The 21,745-nt window shown below is 35.4% G+C and overlaps 1 protein-coding gene across 1 annotated transcript in view; it reads right to left on the bottom strand.

Annotated features, from left to right (window-relative positions):
- Positions 1-6,531: 6,531 nt before the first annotated feature.
- The window catches only part of LOC135223323 (homeobox protein Hox-A5-like), a 59,470-nt gene continuing 44,256 nt past the window's right edge, over positions 6,532-21,745 (bottom strand). The window contains exons 2-3 of the mRNA XM_064261787.1: positions 11,081-12,026; positions 6,532-6,927 (exon numbers count right to left, since the gene is read on the bottom strand). Of these exons, the coding sequence (XP_064117857.1) occupies positions 6,596-6,927; positions 11,081-11,717 (969 nt within the window). The 5' untranslated portion in view covers positions 11,718-12,026 and the 3' untranslated portion in view covers positions 6,532-6,595. The remainder of the gene's footprint in view (positions 6,928-11,080; positions 12,027-21,745) is intronic.

The raw sequence follows: 21,745 nt of genomic DNA, 5'->3' as shown, positions 1-21,745 counted from the left end.
TATATATATATATATATATACATATATATATATATATATATATATATATATATATATATATATATATATATATATATATATATATATACATATATATATATATATATATATATATATATATACATACATATATATATATATATATATATATATATATATATATATATATATATATATATATATATATATATATATATATACACCACACATATATATATATATATAGATATATATATATATATATATATATATATATATATATATATATATATATTTATATATATATATATATATATATATATATATATATATATATATATATATATATATATATTTATATATATATATATATATATATATATAATATATATATATATATATCTATATATATATATATATATATATTATACATACATACATAATATATATATCTGCTTGTGTATATACAGTATGTATATATATATATATATTTATATATATGTATGTATGTATAATATAAATAAAAATATATATATATAGACAAATGCAGCGAAAATTACATACTAACAACCATTTCGCTAACATCGAAAACTTAAAACTAAAAAAAAAAACTTTATTAAGAGCATGGAAAAAAAATAATAATAATAAAAAAGATCTTATTCGAATAAACAAACATCAATTCGCCATCCGGGTGGGCTTTGCAATAAAATCCCCTAAACTCATTATTTGCATACCCATTAAGGGGCTTAGGGAGCAGGGTGGTGGCCAAAGCCGACGCAGACCCTGTTGATCTGACGGACTGGGAGCTGTTATATTATGCTACACTTTTGCTTGTTAATGTTCGTAATGTTGCGAGCGATGTTTAAATGAAATTCCGTGGGTATATAGCGTCTCAAGTCTCTTTCGTAATGGGTGGGCATATTATATATATATATATATATATATATATATATATATATATATATATTATATATGTGTGTGTGTGTGTGTGTGTGTGTGTGTGTGTGTGTGTGTGTGTGTGTGTGTTAATTATATAATTAGAAGGATAACATTTCATTTACATGAACTTTTATTTTCTATGTAATTCGATTTCTGCAAACAGACCAGACGTGACGTTGATTGACAAAGTCAAGAAGAAAGTATCACTCATTGATGTCGCAATACCATGGAACACCAGAGTTGAAGAGAAAGAGAGGAAAAAATGGATAAGTGTCAAGATCTGAAAATTAGAAATAAGGATATAGGATATGCCAGTGGAAATTGTACCCATAATCATAGGAGCACTAGGCACGATCCCAAGATCCCTGAAAAGGAATCTAGAAAAACTAGACGCTGAAGTAGCTCCAGGACTCATGCAGAAGAGTGTGATCCTAGAAACGGCGCACATAGTAAGAAAAGTGATGGACTCCTAAGGAGGCAGGATGCAACCCGGAACCCCACACTATAAATGCCACCCAGTAGAATTGGAGGGCTGTGATAGAGCAAAAATAAAAAAATAATAATAATAATAATAAAACATATTATTATTATGAAAAAATCTAGAATTACTGAAGCAGTTCGGTTAAGTAGTTTTATCTATTTAAAATTTTACGATCAATTCGACTTACAAAAGTTCCACCACTCGGGTCTCCTAAACAATGCATATTATTTACCAAAAGAAATCTTATGATGATTAAACTACTGAACAGAGGGAAACCTAACTTACGTAAGTGTACACTGGAGCCCAATAACATGAATACTGAAAAACTGTTATTATTTTTTATTTATTTTTTTTTTTTAAGGCAGTGACATGAATGGGGACTTTGAAACTTTAATTTTTCACGATGGACCTGTCGGGTTTCCCAGATATAAACTTCCTTAGAAACTGACAAATTTATTCAAAGAATGAAGTCAATTAATTTGATTTGATTTACATAGATTTTTGGCGTATGCCAAGCACTGGGGCAACTAAGGCCATTCAGCGCTGAAACGGAAATTGACAGGAAAAGTTTTGAAAGGCGTAACAGGAGGAAAACCTCAAAGCAGTTGCACTATGAAACAATTGTCAGGAGAGGGTGGAGAGTAAGATGGAATCAAGACAATATGAACGGAGGCACAGTAAAAGGAACGAAAGTGGTTGCAGCTTGGGGCCGAAGGCACGCTGCAAAGAACCTTAAGTAATGGCTACATTGCACCGCATGAGATCCAATTATAAAAAAATAAAGTGACTTAGGGTGAGTTGTTTAATTGAATTTATTAAAAAAAAGGGTGGATTATAAAATAAAAAGAAGACGGGACTTCAAGCGGCGTTGTTGCACTTACAATGACACTCATAATAATTACAATGAGCGTAAATTTCCGTCCGGTTACAAGTAAGGTAAGAGTGATTCGAATTGACATTTTAATTAATCGTTGTAATTGGCTTTTCTTCAAATCATAACAGTTTTAAGGTAGAAGATAATAAGCCATGACTTGCAAGTATGCTGATTCTGGTCAATGCGAATAAAGCTTTCCTTTAACACAAATATTTAATGTTAATAAAACTTCAAAAAACATTGACAAGAGTTTAAAATAAATGCTGATTCTGGACAATAAAGCTTTCCTTAAACACAAATATTTAATGTTAAATAAAACTACAAAAAAACTTTGACAGGAGTTTTAAAAAAATTAATGCTGATTCTGGACATAAAGCTTTCCTTTAACAGAAATAATTAATGTTAAATAAAACTTAAAAAAAAAAACTTCGACAGGAGTTTTAAAAAAACCATTCGCGGTGTCATATCTTTAATAGGATATATACATACAAAAATATCAATGTAAATATAAGCACAACCATGAGAATATATATGCAACAGTCGTTTCAGTACTGTCACCCACTTAGATAACACCAGAACAGACAGTCTTATAAAATATGAGGTAGAAAAGTAAACTCCATTTGGAATTTTTGCATAAAAAAAGTGGTGTATATTGACATGAACCACATTGCGAGGAGTTACACGAATCACTTACAAGCAGTTGAGAGAGCAAAAAATTGTAGTGCGTCACTGCGTAAACAAATGAGGTATTTGTAATGTATCTTTGTCGAAAAAAAAAAAAAAAATTGCATACCCAAGGCTGACTGCTGTCTCCTATTGATACAAGAAATTCCTGCAGTTCTAACAGTTTGATTTATTGGAAACAACAAAATTCATGGCATTAATAAGCGCAAATAAATAAGGTATTTGTGACGAATCCCTGTCGAAAAAAAAAAAATAAATAAAAAAAAAAAATTGGCATACCCAAGGCTGACTCCTGTCTCCTATTGACACATGAAATTTCCTGCGATCATTTAACAGTTTGATTTATTGGAAACTACATACAATAAATTTTATGGTATTAGTAAGCGCAAACAAGTAAAGCATTTGTTTGTGATATATCACTATCGAAAAACAAAAACAAACAAATGGCATACCCAAGGCTGTCTCCTATTGACACATGGAATTTCCTGCAAGTCTTTTTAACAGTTTGATTTATTGGAAACTACAATAAATTTCGTGGCATCAGTAATTCGAACAATATTAAGGTTACAGATAATCGTTATCACTTATTCTCTCTTTAACAAGGGTGGAGGCGTTAAAAAGAAATAACTATGTAAAATGCTTCACAAAACATGTAGTTCTATACTTCCATTCTTATAACTGAATTATTGTAGCTATTGTATTCACCTTCCAGTTAAAATATAAGAGAGAGAGAGAGAGAGAGAGAGAGAGAGAGAGAGAGAGAGAGAGAGAGAGAGAGAGAGAGCATTTACCGTACTGTACCAGAACGAGCCAAATACATACTTTCCTTTTCACATCAAGGCGTTAATTTTTATAATTTTCATCGTAAAATTGCAAAATGAATTGACCAAACTCTTGTTCCTCTTTTCGGTCATCTAGTCATGAATCAATTCTTAAATATTTATAAGGATTCCTCTTACATGTTTCAACAATACCACCTATCCTAAACTGAAAGAAACTAATTTTACACAGTAACAGATATGCCAAGCTTAAGCATTGCTTCTTGGAATCAGTTAAATTTACTATTATCACCTGACTTACAATTTTGGAAATGGCTGTAAGGCTGTTGTAGCAAACTTTTTTTTTTTTTTTTTTTTTTTTTGTGCGCGCGCGCCACGGAATCAAATTGATTTTGACAATTTCAAAATTAACAGTAATTTTTGTAAAGTGAAAACTTTCCGTATACAACTTAAGAAACTAACAGAGGCGATGTGATTTTTCTGAGGTATTGAATGGTTTTGAAAAATGTTTTGGAAATAAAAAAAAAATTCACTGATATCACTAGTACCTATTCTATCTAAAATTTAGCAGACACACCAATTTACCTTCAATTTACGATACATCCTAACAAATCGCACAATCAGTACTAAATAAAAAAAAAATTATCTACAGCTTTACGATACTTTCCAATAATTCACACCAAACGATACCTGTAACTGCAATACTCACAAGTCTCAATTCTGACTCACTCCCTCTCTCTCTCTCTCTCTCTCCGTGACAGGACAATGTTTCCACTACAGGCGCCACAAATCTACTAGCTCACTGGGAGATACAAGAGGCCCCAAAAGCCTACCAGAAAATTAATTTTACAACAGCCTAAGGGTCCTGGAATCCATTTATTGCCCTGGCCTACACACCATTTACATGCCTGGCTCGTACCCAGCGTCCTGAAGCATTTAAGTCGGAGGTCCTTAATTGAAAAATAATGAATGGCCGGACTATTGGGAAGGAACTTTTATGGTCCGACAGACACCATCGACAGCAGATGTTATTGTCAGGCAGAGAGAGAGAGAGAGAGAGAGAGAGAGAGAGAGAGAGAGAGAGAGAGAGAGAGAGAGAGAGAGAATCTGATATATTCAGAAAAGTGACAACTAGCACAGAGAGAGAGAGAGAGAGAGAGGAGAGAGAGAGAGGAGAGAGAGAGTGGCAGAAAAGAGAAGTGGAGAGGAGTAGTGTAAGAGAGAGAGACGAGAGAGAGAGATCCGAAAATGACATAGAGAGAGAGAACAACTTGAGAGAGAGAGAGAGAGAGAGAGAGAGAGAGAGAGAGAATTTGAAATCTGAAAAGTGAAGTGGCAGAGAGAGCGAAAGAGAATCTGATAATTCTGAAAAGTGACAACTGGCAGAGAGAGAGAGAGAGAGAGAGAATCAGATATATCCTGAAGAGTGATAAGTGACAGCTGACAGAGAGAGAGAGAGAGAGAGAGAGAGAGAGAGAGAGAGAGAGAGAGAGAGAATCTGATAGATTCTGAAAAGTGAACAGTGACAACTGGCAGAGAGAGAGAGAGAGAGAGAGAGAATGAAATCTGAAAAAGTGAAGTGGCAGACAGCGCGAAAGAGAAATGATATATTCTGAAAAAAGTGGACAACCTGGCAGAGAGAGAGAGACGACGAGAGAGAGAGATGATGAGAGATGAGAGAGAGAGAGAGAGAGAGAGAGGGAAAATGTGCTAATAAACAAAACAAAAATATGAAAATAAATAAAAAAACAGTGATTCTAATTTATTTTTTTTTCAAATACTGTATATAGGTGATAAGAAACTTTAATCAAAATTCTTTCTAGTTTTCTTTTACATTTAATGGAGGTGATCAAGTTAATTAGAAGCCTCCGATATTATCTTTTACAAATACTGGAGGTGATAAGATACTTATTAAAAGTCTGCGATTTTTTTATAAATACTGAATGTGATAAGCAAGTATGAAGAGCCATTATCTTTTTATTATTATATCATGATTTTTTTAAATGGTGTAGAAAACATAATCAATGCGCTGCAAATGACATGAATAACCTGAATAATTGTCATAGATCAGAATGGGTATGTATTAAGTTTGAAAAAGTTTGAAATGACATTAAGTTTGAAATGACATTAGGTTTGAAATGACCAACGAAGCATTAGTGACATTGTGCTACAGGGATTTACCAATGAAATACCAGATACCAGTAAAACATAATCAATGGGTTGCATATAACAAAATACATAAAAAAAGATTCTCAAAACACTTAAAAGGGACAGAGCATAGTACAGTCATTCTCAAGAATAGAGAATAATATATATATATATATATATAGAGGCATTTTCCAACAGAGTGAAGTAAATACGCCTCGTATAACCATACGGAAGTACACACAGGTAGTACTTTCATATTATTATATGATACATAAATACAAAACTGCAGTTCCGTTTCAGATTCAGAGAGAATATAACAGAACTACATAAAAAAAAGTTCCTCATGTGTTATGTAAAATGCTCTGAACAATATTGCACATCTAATATGTATAGTAATAATAAGATTTCCAGGGGAATGTACCAATATTTTTATTAATAACTTGTTTACTTGTATATATAAATAAATCAGCTATATACCCTTGCGTTAAAAAAATGTCAACAAGGGGTTAATAATTGGTCTATAAACATACATTTTGATATATATTATATATATATATATATATATATATATATATATATATATATATATATATATATATATAGATATATATATATATATATATATATATATATATATATAACGTATATATTGCACGCATACGTACATACATACATACATATATAACGGGCACTTGGAAAAGTTAATTATTTTCAAGTAGCTATCAATGGCTTTATATCTTGAGTGAAGACGTGTTCAATAGTGGCTGTCGAAACGTTCGTCGGCAACACGACCTTCTGCTCCGGAACTTCGCTCGCCTCCTCTGTTCCCTCGCTGCCTACCTTCGTCTCCTTCTTCGCCTTCATCCTCCGGTTCTGGAACCAGATCTTGATCTGGCGCTCCGTCAGCGCCAGGCTGTGGGCGATCTCGATCCTCCTCCGGCGGGTGAGATAGCGGTTCAGGTGGAACTCCTTCTCCAGTTCCAGGGTCTGAAATCGGGTGTAGGTCTGGCGCGTTCGTTTGGGACCTGCCGCCGATTCCTGACCTGTGGTTGGGAAAGGGAGTTTTTAGCAATATGCAGAAAAACCATGACATTGAAATGTGGTTGGAAAGGAGTTTTTAGCAATATACAGAAAAACCATGTCATTGACCAGTGGTTGGGAAAGGGAGTTTTTAGCATTATGCAGAAAAACCATGTCATTGACCTGTGGTTGGAAAAGGGAGTTTTTAGCATTATGCAGAAAAACCATGTCATTGACCTGTGGTTGGAAAAGGGAGTTTTTATCATTATGCAGAAAAACCATGTCATTGACCTGTGGTTGGAAAAGGGAGTTTTTATCATTATGCAAAAAAAACCATGTCATTGACCTGTGGTTGGAAAAGGGAGTTTTCAGCATTATGCAGAAAAACCATGTCATTGACCTGTGGTTGAAAAAGGGAGTTTTTATCATTATGCAGAAAAACCATGTCATTGACCTGTGGTTGGAAAAGGGAGTTTTTAACAATATGCAGAAAAAAACATAGGTCATTGATCTACGCATGAAAAATTGACAAATTGGGCAGCTTGTATTAATAAGATCATAACTTATACTGCTTCTTTCTTAATTACATCCGCATACTTTACAGGGGCCTCTGAGGTTGGAAACAAGTTTTGCAATAGACGACCAAATATCTGTCTTTAACCTAGTGATGTAAAATTGTCAATATACAGACGTAGGCAGAATACTGACAAACAGCTTTTACATAAAAAATTGAAAAGATGATTAATATATAAAAGGAATTTCTATTGACCACCTTTTTTCATAAACAAAAAAATATATAATTTTAAAAAATTATTAAAATATAAAAGGAATTTCTAAAATCCACGAGTTTCACTATCAAACTGATTCCCCCTCCAAAGTTTTACAGGGGCTGGAACCACTAATATTTTAAAACAAACCAAAATAAAAGACTTTAAATATTAACCCCAGACAAATTTGATGACCTGGTGCCAAAACAGGTCTCGTGTATTTCATAAACACCTGGATGACTCCTGTATAGCCCTGGGTAGGTACAAGGAAATCATTGGGATACAAAAACAGTGAAGAAACACTTGAATATGGCTGGGAATTCTAACGTGAGAATCCTGTGTTTGCAAGTGAATACTTATATCTGAAATGAGCCTGCTAACTTATTCATTGGCCTTGACTATCAATAAATAAATAATGTACAAAAATGATAACTCGCAGCTTCATAGAAGTAACGAGGCTTAGGCTTATTCGAGAGAGAGAGAGAGAGAGAGAGAGAGAGAGAGAAGAGAGAGAGAGTCACAATCAATCAATCATTGCCAGCAAATATTAATTTTTAAAACTGATCATTTCAAGTTTGGAAAGTATTGCAGTTGTGTCAGAGAGAGAGAGAGAGAGAGAGAGAGAGAGAGAGAGAGAGAGAGAGAGAGAGAGAGAGAGAGAGAGAGTTAATTTTACCTAATTGCTTAAAATATGATCTTGCTATTCAGTAACAGAAGTTAAATTTACATTACGAGAATTATCATAAATCAACCATGATTCCTTGATCTCTTACAGGAAATATAAAAAAAACCGTACCCTTCTCACGTGTCTTCGAGACTAACTAGAACTACTCTTAAACGTCTTCTCCTAATCTTAAAAAATGTATTCATCACACCACGTTCAACATACAGACGTATACGGTCTTTACAGCAATGGAAAATGTCTTAGAATAATCCAACTGACAGCTACAACTGGCAATTTAACCGTCTAGAAAAATGGGTCCCGAAAGTATGCCAGATATGCTAATTTACCTCATTATAACCTTACCGACCTGCCCACCAACCTAGTTACACCCAGCTGACACCTAACCAACAACGCCCCCCGCCACCCCCCCCACCACCGTAAGTCCTATGAAACGCATGAGGATGTTATTCGGAACACCTGAACAACCCAACTTATAAATTGGTTCTGAATTCTGCACTCGGTGCAAAATGAGAATTGACAGTACCATGACAACTGATATAAAAATGTCCTGTAAAGTGAGTTCTAAAAAACCAGAAATACCTCATTTCAAAATCAACACACTTGGAGGATCACAAAAAGAGTAAATGTATACAGGAAATATAACAGGAATATTAATGATAAAAAAAAATCCCAACCAACACAAAACTAGTCCAACATTAGTTGTCTGACCTGACCCTCTGAGTGTGTCAAATATTACCACACTGAGATTTCCCATTTTTTGAGGAAGTAATCTTCTGTTGTCAATGATCCTTCATTACTTAATGCATTTTTAACATTATCAGTCATCATCCTCATCACTATTATCATTATTTTCTCAGAAACCCATTACAATAATAAAAAATGTTTTTTCCTCTCTCTATAAGAACCACTATACCTATTGCGATTAAGTGACTACAATAACATATTCTACCCGGCAAAACAATGTACATAAAATATAATGCAATCCCCTTCCCCTATCGACCAATCAATCGTTTTAAAAAAAAGGTCACCAGTGACCCAAAAGCAAAAAAAAAAAAAAAAGAAGTCAGCAGCCCTATTTTCTAACCCCCTCTTTGATATCAACAAAGTCTGACCATCTACGCTAAAACACCTGAAGTATTTGGCATCGTGTCGAAGCAAATGTATGAGAATCACCCCGTAATTTGGGGGCCCATGCTCTTGGGGCCCCTCCTGCCACAAAACTGTCATTGTAAACAGCAGCACTAGTAGTAGTGGTAGTAGTAGTAGACGGGATTTGCCTTTGAAACGGCTCCCAACAACACCATCGTCATCTCAGCTGGTGAGCATCTGTAAGTTACCCCTGAACCCACGAACACCCGTCTATTACACCCCATCCCCTTTCCGGGACCCTAATCCTCCCCCCAACTCCCCTCCACCCCCATTCCAACTTCTCCCCCTCTACGACCATTCCGTTCTCTATCGTATTGACAGAACCACTACATCTGCTTCTTTCTGTATGTTAAACAGTTACATATACTTTGGTGAATTTAGGACGAGTTGACTGTATAAGACCCTTTAGGAAAATACTTTATTATTTATTATTTTGCCGAGTAGTCAATAACAACAACATTAAACGTTTTATAAGTCAGGTTTTAATCTACAATAAACCTATATATGAGAGAGAGAGAGAGAGAGAGAGAGAGAGAGAGAGAGAGAACCATTCACGTTTTCAAAACCTATCCCTTCGCAAAAAACAAAAAAACCACAATTTCATTCCTAAACAGCGCACATCTTTAATTACTCACTTAATTCGCAGGTATTTATATTTATCATACATATCTAGGACAGATAATCACCGTCAGACCACTGGCATAGATAATTATCAATCTTACTGACAAATCTACGGTGTCCCGCGTACAGTTTTAATGTCTATATGGCTGGGACATTAATTACTCCGAAAAATGGTTCATCATTCTAATCAAACTTATCTCTGCTCTTCCTTGGTCTACATACCATCCACAAAGTAACTGAAACTTATAAAGTAACTGAAATCGATCCGTATAATTTTCTGAAAGACCTTGTAGGCAAACATAAAATATTCAAACATCTGTGGCGAAGAGGACTTAAAAATGGCAAAACTTAAAGTAGGTCAAACTTCAACAGATCGAGCTTAAATAGGTAAAACTTGAAAAGGTGAAACTTAAGTTGAACAAACCTTAATGAGGGATACTTTGAAAGGTAGAGGTTCAATAGGTAAAACTTGAGAAGGTAAAAGTAACAATGGTAGAACTGTAATTAGGTAAAAGTAAGAATTAAAGAGGTAAAGATTGAGAAGGTAAAAGTAACAATGAAAGAGGTCAAACGTGAGAAGGTAAAAGTAACAATTACAGAGGTAAAACTTGAAAAGGTAAAAGTAACAACTAAAGAGGTCAAACTTGACAGGGTAAATGTAACGAGAGGTAAAACTTGAAATGGTTACAGTAACAATTAAAGAAGTCAAATTTCAGAGGGTAAAAATAACTATGGGCAGAACTTTGAAAAAGTAAAAGTAACAATTAAAGAGGTAAAACTTGAAAAGGTAAAAGTAAACAATTAAAGAGGTCAAACTTGAGAGGGTAAAAGTTACAATGGGTAAAACTTGATAAGGTAAAACTAGGAAAGGTAAAACTTGAAAAGGTAAAAGTAACAATTAAACTTACAAAGGTCCAACTTTAAAAAGAAACTTAAAAAAAGGGCAAAACTAACCTGCTGGGTAGGCCTTCACCCACTGGTAAAACTGCGAGGGAGACTGAGTCTTCGAGGTATAAGGCTGCATGAGGGCGTCCGTAGTCCCTGAGTAAGTCAGGTTGAAGGTATCGGGCGAACTGAAAGCACAGGGCGCTCCTGCAGGAGGAGGCGCTGCCCCCGCCCCCGCCGCAGGAGAGGTCACTCCCGACGAAGGAATAATATCACTGTTATTGTAAGCGTTTATCTTCGACGACACGACGAAGTCACTGTTCACGGGCGGCGTTCTCGACAAAGGCACTGCTGGGTGAGAGGGCACTGAGAAGGGCGGCGACGATAAGGCAGAGGTCTGGTCGTGCAGCGTCGTCGCGAGGGCGTCGTAATAGTGGTGGTGGGTGTCGTAGGCGGAGGGGCAGGTCAGTGCTGTCTGGTCGTAGGAATTGGAGGAGGAGGAGGTCGTCGTCGAGGTCTTCTGGTCATAGTAATTCGGGTACGAGGAGTAAAAGCGAAACCCCTGCATAGAGTTATACTGCTGGTAGGCCTGGGTATTCTCCGCGTAGCTTCCCGGGTACTTGGTGCCCTCCAGATAGGCGCACTGCCCCTGGGAAGAGGCATTCCAACCGGGCGAAGTCGGGGTGTCGGCGAAATAAGCGCTCATGACAGCGTTCGGGCGACAGATGATGGTCGTACTGATAGGCCTACACTACAACCAAGGCCTACTGCACTTCGCTATTATCAAGGGGTGGTCACGTGACCCCGATGGGCCAATCAGCTCGCTCTCTCCCTAAAAGCCCCCGACGTGTGCATAGACTGACCTAGGGGACGTGCATAGAGCTCAGTCATCAGATTCTACTTCTTTTCTCTCTCTCTCTTTTTTTCCGTTTTATTATCTATTCGATTCCATCTTTGGTGAATGTGGAAGACGAATGGTATTAAACCTGAAAACGAGCTTGGAACTTCCGTTTACCTAATTTAAGGATGAAGAAAAACATTTTGTTAATTGAGGACAGCAATTAGGTTCATAATTGCCAAAACTTTCAAATATACTCGAATCCAAGTGTTTTTTTTAGTTTTTTTTTTTTTATTAAACTCCACTACCAAATTTTAATGCGAGAACTTTCACAATCACCTACTTAACGTATTTTTCCAATTAATCTTAACCATGGCATATATCAGATTTGAAAATAACTAGGCCACTAGGTATTTTAAAAAATTAAAGAAACTTGAGAGCTCTAGTTATTTTCAAAAATTAAAAGAATTTGAGAGAACTAGTTCTTTTAAAAAATGTAAGAACCTGAGAGTTTGACAAATGATTGTACAATACAACATAAGACAATTAAACAATATATGTATACATATAAGCATTAGACAAAATGATTTTCATGGATTTTACATTTAATAACACAATGATGAACGAAAATAATGCTACACGATGCAGATAGCATTTAAGTTGCGACATATCGGAAAATACCACGGAAATATAATTAAAAAATAGAACATTTCGTAATCCTTGATGAACAAAAACAGTCCTTGAGATCTTTCACTTAAAAAATAATTACATAACTCATATAATTGGAATAATTCATATAGCTGATATAACTGATATAATTAAAAACAAGTCAGAGTACAGACAAAGAAATAAACTCATCCAAACTACATTGGGAGAGTAATGGTGAAGGGGTGGGGGATAAGGAGGGGGGTTGAGAGAGGGTGGGGCTAAAGGGTAAGGGGCTGGGTAACTAGGGAAGGGGGGGAAGGGAGGAGGAGGGGGGGATACATGAAAGGGGGAGAAAAGCGTCGATGAGAAAAGAGGGCAAAGGGAGAGATTAAGAACTTGGGCTATGGAACGGTCTTTTCCTCCCACACTATAGAGAAAGGGAGGGAGGAGGGAGAGAGAGAGAAAGAGAAAGAAAGAAAGGGGGAAGGGAAGGGTGTATAGGGGAGGGGGGGAGGAGAGATGGACCAAACCCCAGCAAATTTATTCCCCATTCTTCTGTTTCCCCCTTCCACCCATATTTATGGGTTCTTTTTTGGTCCTGGAAGGATGGTGATGGTTTCTGCAAGTAATCCTCAGATATACTTTTCAATCCTACTTTTTTTTCTTCATTAAAAATATCGATTATCATTCCATAAGTCCTTCGAGAATCATCAAAGGAACTCAGTCTTTTACCGCCACTGAATATGGCAAGAGTCTCTTCCCATGGATTTGCCCCGAAAACTGTAGATGGAGACACGAGCCACCGAGAAGGGGAACACGCTTCCTGGAACCACTCTAATTAATCAACATCAGAAATGTGCATTTTATTTGGTGGCTGATTTTGACATCGTCCAAAAAAAATTAAATAAAGCCATCAACAAATTTCAGGCTCATTTAAACTGAATGAAACTGATGAATTCCGTGTCAATATGTTTCGACTTTTCCCAGTTTTATTTTCTCGATATTTTACTTTTAAAAAACGAGTAAATGTAAGAGGTTTCTATCCTACACAGAAAAAAACTGTATATTTTTATTTGTAAATACTTCTTATATATGTAAAAACCTTGATTTTGGAAATTATAGAAACTTGCATTTTTTCCTTACGATTAAGAAAAATAAATCATCGGAATGTGCGTGTGTGTAGAGAGAGAGAGAGAGAGAGAGAGAGAGAGAGAGAGAGAGAACGCTAAAACCAGGGGCCATGCTTTACTTCTGAGAGCCATAGTTGAATACATTCCATAAAAAATTACTGATAAATACGGTCCATGGCTAAGTACACCAGTGAGGTCATGCATTAAATAATAATAATAATAATAATAATAATAATAAAATAATGTATAATAGTTTTTGGACACTGCAATTTATAAAAACTTATCCATGGAATGTTCTACAGGAAAGAAAAAAAACATGTTAGCCGACACTCCAAAAATAAAATCTGGATAAAATCTCAATCTCTCTCTCTCTCTCTCTCTCTCTCTCTCTCTCTCTCTCCTTATTACACTCCTTCCACAAGCAATCTCAAACCAGAGTACATGATAAACTATATATATAGGTGGTCTCCCCTACTCCTCAGCCCCATCGAAAAAGAAAGAAAAAAACTGAGAACAAGCCATTGTGTCCCATCTATTTACCATTTACCAACTTCGTAGGAGGGTCACAAACGCGATGTAAAAGAAAAAAAAAGAATGTCTTCATTACATTGCCTGCCCCGACTCACTCAGACAATGGAGGAAACTCGGCAAGACTCCTCCTGACATCTATATTTTATCTGTGTACAGCATTTTGAAGCTGTAATCAATATTTTTTGGATCGTGGTCGTTTTACCTCAGAAATCTGAGACACGCAAAAGGCAAGCGAAATGATAAGTTAATTATTTTATTATTATTATTATTATGAAAGTAAATCCACAGTAGTATATCTCTTCGATTTTGTTATTTAAAATATATAACTAAAATATATGTTTGAGATATGTTAAATAACAAAACCAGACACGCATTCTTTTATTGTGGAATTTACCTTCCCCATCTTTTAATTGTCTCATTTGATTATGAGTTCCTTTGGGGTTATTATTATTGATTATTATTATTTTATTATTATATTATTATTATTAGATTATTACGAAGATTATGCCCTATCCTTATGAGCAAGTATATACAGGGGTCACTGACTTGAAATCCTAGCTTCCAAAGAATATATTATGGGTGTTCAATTGAAAGAGGTTACAGATGGTAACAGGAAATACAGATAAATAAATTACATCACACGTATCGGCAAGTACAGCGGCCTGTAAGCTTTAAACGTCGTTTGATTTTTTCATAAAATCTTCAAATTTCTGCAATATTATTATTATTATTATTATTATTATTATATTATTATTATTGTTATTATTATTTTATAATATCTATTATATTATTCAGAGATAAAAACTAGTTCATATGAAATAAGCCAACTAAAGGGCCACTGACTTGAAATTCAAGCTTCCAAAGAATATGGTGTTCATCAGGAAAAGAAATAAGAGGAGGTAAAAGGAAATAAAGAAAGATTAGTTAATTGATTTACATGGTATAAATACAACAAAGCTCATTAAATAAAAATAAAAAATTATATAAGTTAAAGTGCAAAATAAGTAATTGATGTACTCAGTAGATAACTAGCATTACTAATTAAAAGTTTCTCACACCGAACTAGAACCTCATGATTGCTTTGTGAAGTGAGACCCCTTTCTTACACACTTCAATAATTGAGAGTAAGTGTTAACCTTTACCTCTAAACTTTTCACAATACCACGCTAAAATACTCTTCATTATCCTCAACAGCTATATAGTTAACAGTCGATAACACTTTCAGTACATACAGAGATAATGGTGCTAATTTCGTATTTCGCATTTCTTTAATGAATATTGACATTTAAAATTTCCTTCATTGGTATCAGCATCTTTCCAGACCAATATCATCCCAACAAAAAGCATTCATAGTAATGTTTACCTTTTTGTATCAACACTATGATCTATATATAACCGTAGGAAGACAGCCTGATTGGTATAGGAGGGATCTGGTTGGGCCATTTACTATTTCAGCAATAAACTTCAGCTACTACCTTGTGTTCTTACAGCAAGAATAACTAGCGATGTGATTGTTTACAAATGGTTGGCATCCACAGCCTTTTGATGTGCTACGTGGTCGCGGTATCTAGTGCCAGTAGTCTCTCTCTCTCTCTCTCTCTCTCTCTCTCTCTCTCTCTCTCTCTCTCTCTCTCTCTCTCCACTGTACATGTATAGAACTGTTTCTCATAAAATTCCAATGGACTTTTAGATCTAGTTTCACATGACATTCCTTATAATTGCCATATGTACAATTTATAACCATTTATGTTAATAATGTGGCATTATTTAATCTAATTATGTACTCTCATTTATTCTCGCCAGTTAGACATTCTGGCCACTGAAGTTTTGGATTTAAAAGTTGCCTTCATTTATTTATTATCAATTAAGACATTCTAGCCCACTTAAGTTTTGGATTTAAAAGTTGCCTTCATTTATTTATTATCAATTAAGACATTCTAGCCCACTTAAGTTTTGGATTTAAAAGTTGCCCTCATTTATTTTTGCTAATTAAGACATTTTGGCCCACTAATGTTCTGGATTTAAAAGTTGCCCTTATTTATTTTTACCAATTAGACATTGTAGCCCACTTAAGTTTTGGAATTAAAAATTACCACTTTTTTTTTCTTTTTTTTTTTTTTTTTTTTTTTTTTTTGCCAATTAAACATTCTAGCCCACTGAAGTTTTGGATTTAAAAGTTACCCTTATTTATATTTGCCAATTGACATTCTAGCCCACTGAAATTTTGGATTTAAAAATTACCCCTATTTATTTTTGTCAATTAGACATTCTATCCCACTGAAGTTTTGTATTTAAAAATCACCCTCATTTATTTTTGCCAATTAGACATTCTAGCCCACTGAAGTTTTGGATTTACAAGCTGAAGGTCTTTTAATTTTGTTATATACGAAGATTCAAAAACTTGGAACAACGACAGTTCTTTAGGACTACTTTCTACTACCGTTTATTGTACTCTTTTTGCCTCGCCTGTTTTGTAGAGAAAGTCGAGAACAGGGGTTCTCCAGAGACCAATCTAAAATTTCGTGTCTTGGTGCTAAGTCCCAGGCTTCTCTTGAGATGATGAGACGAACAAGAATCCTTTTCCCCTCCTCCTCCCCTCCCCCTTAATACTGTGATTCCATTTTTTTTTTCTTTTTTTTTTTAGCTTTTACAGTTTCAGTGCAGGAAGATAGATTAATTTTCTAATTGACAGGATTGCTGTATTCATAACATTTCAATTTGTACATTTTTATAATTGTATGTATATATATATATATATATATATATATATATATATGTATATATATATATATATATATATATATATATATATATATATATATATATATATACATACATACGTGCCAATATATTCATAAATAAATGAAAGTACATACTACTGAAGGTGATTCCTCCTCCTCGGGAACTTTTATAAATTAAGTTTTATTTCAGCGTTTTTAAATGAATATTATTCTTTGCCCACAAGTTATTTTTCCAAAACAGAATGTAACATTTTATTTGCTCACGAATAATTTTAAAAGTTTTATTTCAATATTTTTAAATTAATATTCTTTGCCCACAAGTTATTTATCCAAAACAGAAATATTTTATTTACTCGTGAATGATTTTACCTAATAACTGGATAAAAAAAGTTCATTCTTGGGAAGTGTTGAGACCCGATGGATTTTTCTTGGAAAGGACTCATAAAAGCCTTCGAGAACCCCCTCCTGAGAAAGGATCGCCGTAGGATCTACATCCTACATCTTACCTTGACACGCTCTCTCTCTCTCTCTCTCTCTCTCTGGTCCCCTCTTGCCTCCCTAAAATGAGAGATAAACAACAACCTGGACACAAACATGTTCGAAGATGTCCCTTCGCTCCCCATGACAAGTTTTGTTTACTTGGCCTTCGATTCTTTCAGTCTCCTATGTCCTCAGAGTCTCTGCAGATTTGTAGATGCAATGAAATGCAATCAGAACTCCTTGACCACACAGCCCACTTCATTTCATCCTCCTCCTCCCCCCCCCCCCCCCTTCATTCCTCCTCCTTCCTTCACCCCCATCCCCACCATTATCATTTCCCAATCAACTCCAGAAAAGCAACCCTCTTTGATTTACTGCAGTGACTCAATCAAGAAAAATGGGACCGTTGGTTTGCATAAGTGTCTTGTGTGTGTGTCTGTGTGTGTCTGTCTGTCTGTGGGGTGGGGGGGGGCGGGGCAGGGGGGGGAGGAGACCCAGATGTGTGATCTCTGGTGGGGAGTTTGAGAAAGCAACAGACAGGGTCCTCGTCAAACGGCTCATACGCACGCCATCGGGAATGGAAGGAGCGATGGGGGGGGGTGGTGGAGAGGGAGGAAGGGGACATGGAAGAGATGGGGGCCATTCCAGCTTTCCAGGACAGTCTCTCCATACAATCACCATATAAAAAGACAAACTAAATTAATATCATATAAAAAGACAAACTAAATAATAAAATATCTTACTGGATTATAAAAAGACAAAAAATAGACTTGCGAAAGAAGAGAGAGAGAGAGACCGAGAGAGAGAGAGAGAGAGAGAGAGAGAGAGAGAGAGAGAGCACTTACAATCACTTAAAAAATATTTAATTTAAATTTAAATACTGGAAGATTTAAAACAAAAACCAATGCACCCAGTGCAAGAGTGAGAGAGAGAGAGAGAGAGAGAGAGAGAGAGAGAGAGAGAGAGAGAGAAATGCAAACCCTGCGAATTGGTCTGTTAGCAGCTGGGGTCACAACCCTAACACCCCACCCACTAGGCAAGCCTTCCCTAGAGAGAGAGAGAGAGAGAGAGAGAGAGAAAAGATTCATGCTCTCGAGACCCCTATTGTGACAAGCAGCGGCGGCGGCGGTATCCACACAATGAGTAATGAATAGCAATGGCAACCAACATAAAAGCATATTCCGTCGAGGGGCAACGTCCCTACACACACAACACCACACAACCACACACACACATACACACATTTATATATATATATATATATATATATAAAAAAATATATATATATATATATATATATTTCCTTCTGACCTGTAGCAAATCGACGACCTCCTCCTCCTCCCTCCTCCTCCTCCTCCTCCGCCTCCTCCTCCTCCTCTCTGCCAGATCGATAAAGGATCACTGAATCTGATTATCTGGTGAAATGTGTAAACAAGTTAAAATAAAATAAAGATACACACACACCCAATAATAAATATAAACCAAAATGTAAAAAGCTGAAGAAACAAGTCAAAATAAAAAAAAAACACTTACACACTAATAAATATAAACCAAAATGTAAAAACCTGAAGAAACAAGTCAAAATAAAAAAAAAAACACTTACACACTAATAAATATAAACCAAAATGTGTAAAAACCTGAAGGGATAAAAAATGAGCATCTAAAGTTCTAGGACATATGAAGGATACAAAAAAAAGGAGTATCTAAAACTTGGGGCATATGGAAATTGTAAATGAGTTATAAAAAAAATTATAAAAGCTAAACAAGGGGAAAAATCGTATCTAAAATTCATGCACGTATGAAAATTGCAAATGCAATGCTTAAGAAGGGATGAAAAAAATCAACAAAAATGTTGGGGATATGACAACTATAAATGCTTAGTCATGATGGTTTACCTAAATTCATGGGCCACATTGCCTTTTAGTAAGTCATAAGATAAACTCTTACGATTAAATAATGAAATTTCTCCAAAAGCATTGTCTTAAATTTTCCCCCATTCATAAAGTACAAAATCATAAATCATAACAGTAACTCAGTCACGCTAAAGAAAGGAAATAACTGATTGGTCTTTTACAACAGCAAGATAACAATATCACATTGGAAGTCATCATTCTGGAAGATAGACATTAAAGCTGGCATTCAGGTCAACAGAACACCAACAACTGAATGATATCCGAAATTCAACGGAACATTAACAACTGAATGATATCCAAAATTCAACGGAACATTAGCGACTGAATGATATCCAAAATTCAACGGAACATTAGCGACTGAATGATATCCAAAATTCAACGGAAACATAGCGACTGAATTATTCCAAAATTCAACGGAACATTAACACTGAATGTATCCAAAATTCAACAGACTAACAAACTGAATGATATCAAAATTCAAAAACAGAACATGGAACAACTGAATGATATCCAAAATTCAACAGAACATTAACAACTGAATGATATCCAAAATTCAACAGAACATTAACAACTGAATGATATCCAAAATTCAACGGAACATTAACAACTGAATGATATCCAAAATTCAACGGAACATTAACAACTGAATGATATCCAAAATTCAACAGAACATTAACAACTGAATGATATCCAAAATTCAACGGAACATTAGCAACTGAATGATTTCCAAAATTCAACGGAACATTAACAACTGAATGATATCCAAAATTCAACGGAACATTAACAACTGAATGATATCCAAAATTCAACGGAACATTAACAACTGAATGATATCCAAAATTAAAAGTCTTTTTCTATCATTTTTCCAAACTTAAACTTTTAACGATGGCCAAGTAGAAAATGACCCTCGGACCAACCTGAGCTTATATGCTTAGGAAATTCAAAACCACTCGCTTGAAATTGCCGAAGGTAGCGCTGGAAAGCTCGATAAAAAAAATGTATTAAAATGCAAGAAGATTAGTATTAAGGTAATATAATGCATTGCATTTTCGGAAGGGAAGACCAAGAAAGAGATGGCGTGATTGTATAGGGGAAGATATGGAATTGAAAGGTATAAATGAGAACGAGGCACAGGACAGAAATCGATGGAGACGACTCATTTGCAATGGCGACCCCATATAAAAATGGATTTAAGCTAGGAAGAAGAAGAATGCATTGCATTTTCGCTTGAACTTCTGAAGTTCCAACTGCACGAAGTCCCTTAGGAGGCTGTTTCACAGTCCAAAAGGTGAGAGCAATAAAGAACTTCTGGAACTGAGAAGTTCAACAACAGTCAGGCACATTTACTGCATATATACTGGTTGAGTCGAGTTGAAAATAGAATTTAGGCCAAAGGCCAAGCACTGGGACCTATATGAGGTCATTCAGCGCTGAAATGGAAACTGACAGTAAAAGGTTTGAAAGGTGTAACAGGAGGAAAATCTCAAATCAAGTGTTAGGAGAGGGTGGAAAGTAAGATGGAAGAGAATATGAAAGAAGGCACAGTAAAAGGAACGAAAGGGATTGCAGCTAGGGGGCCGAAAGCACACCTGCCAAGAACGTTAGGTAATGGCTACAGCGTGCCAATTGATGTTGTAACCCCTATTAACTCATTTATACAATTCAGAAGCGGTTAGCTGTTGTAAACCAAATGAAATCACACTGAATAAGAGGTGTTATAACTGCTTGCCACTGTTTTTCTGTAAAATAAATGCTTAAATTTACGAAATAAATCTACGGTAATAATGCATAGTGTTTCGGTTTCATGCGCCTGCAACATCTGGAAGAAGGGACCCTTCCAAAAGAGTGGTTAGCTTTTGTAAAAAAAATTAAATCACACTGAATAAGAGGTGCATAGTGTTTCGGTTGCATGAGCCTGAAACATCTGGAAGAAAGGACCCTTCCCCCCCCCAACAAAAAAAGATTAATTTCTCTTGAACCAAATCCACAAAGCGTGTTCCCTGGCATAAGGCCACATTGGTAAAAAAATTTTGTCAATATCAAGAAAAAATGTGTAAGCAACCGTGCTAACAAACAGAAATATATAAATAAAGCCTGACCTGACCTAAAAATTTATTTTTCTGAACAAAATTTGCAAACGGCCTTTACGGCCCGATCCACCAGCTTTTCAAATCAGGCAGAGAAAAGGAAAATGCATGATGGCGGCGATTTTTAAAGATAAACGAAATAAATAGAGCGCGCTTCGGAAATGCGAGAAATATAGAAAAATAAACACCAAACACGAGAGGAAAGTTTGCACTATGTTGTATCAATGAAGTGATCACAACCACACTGCCTATAATGGGAGTATAGAAGCAACAGCAAATTTTGTGAGAAAATTCGCAAAAATATTGAAAATGCAACTAAACTTCTCCACTCATGCTATATTGCACAACGCACTTTTTCTGGAGGTA

Source organism: Macrobrachium nipponense, chromosome 8 (genome assembly GCF_015104395.2).
Source record: "Macrobrachium nipponense isolate FS-2020 chromosome 8, ASM1510439v2, whole genome shotgun sequence".
Taxonomy (NCBI): Eukaryota; Metazoa; Arthropoda; class Malacostraca; order Decapoda; family Palaemonidae; genus Macrobrachium; species Macrobrachium nipponense.
This window is presented reverse-complemented; position numbering and strand designations above follow the sequence as displayed.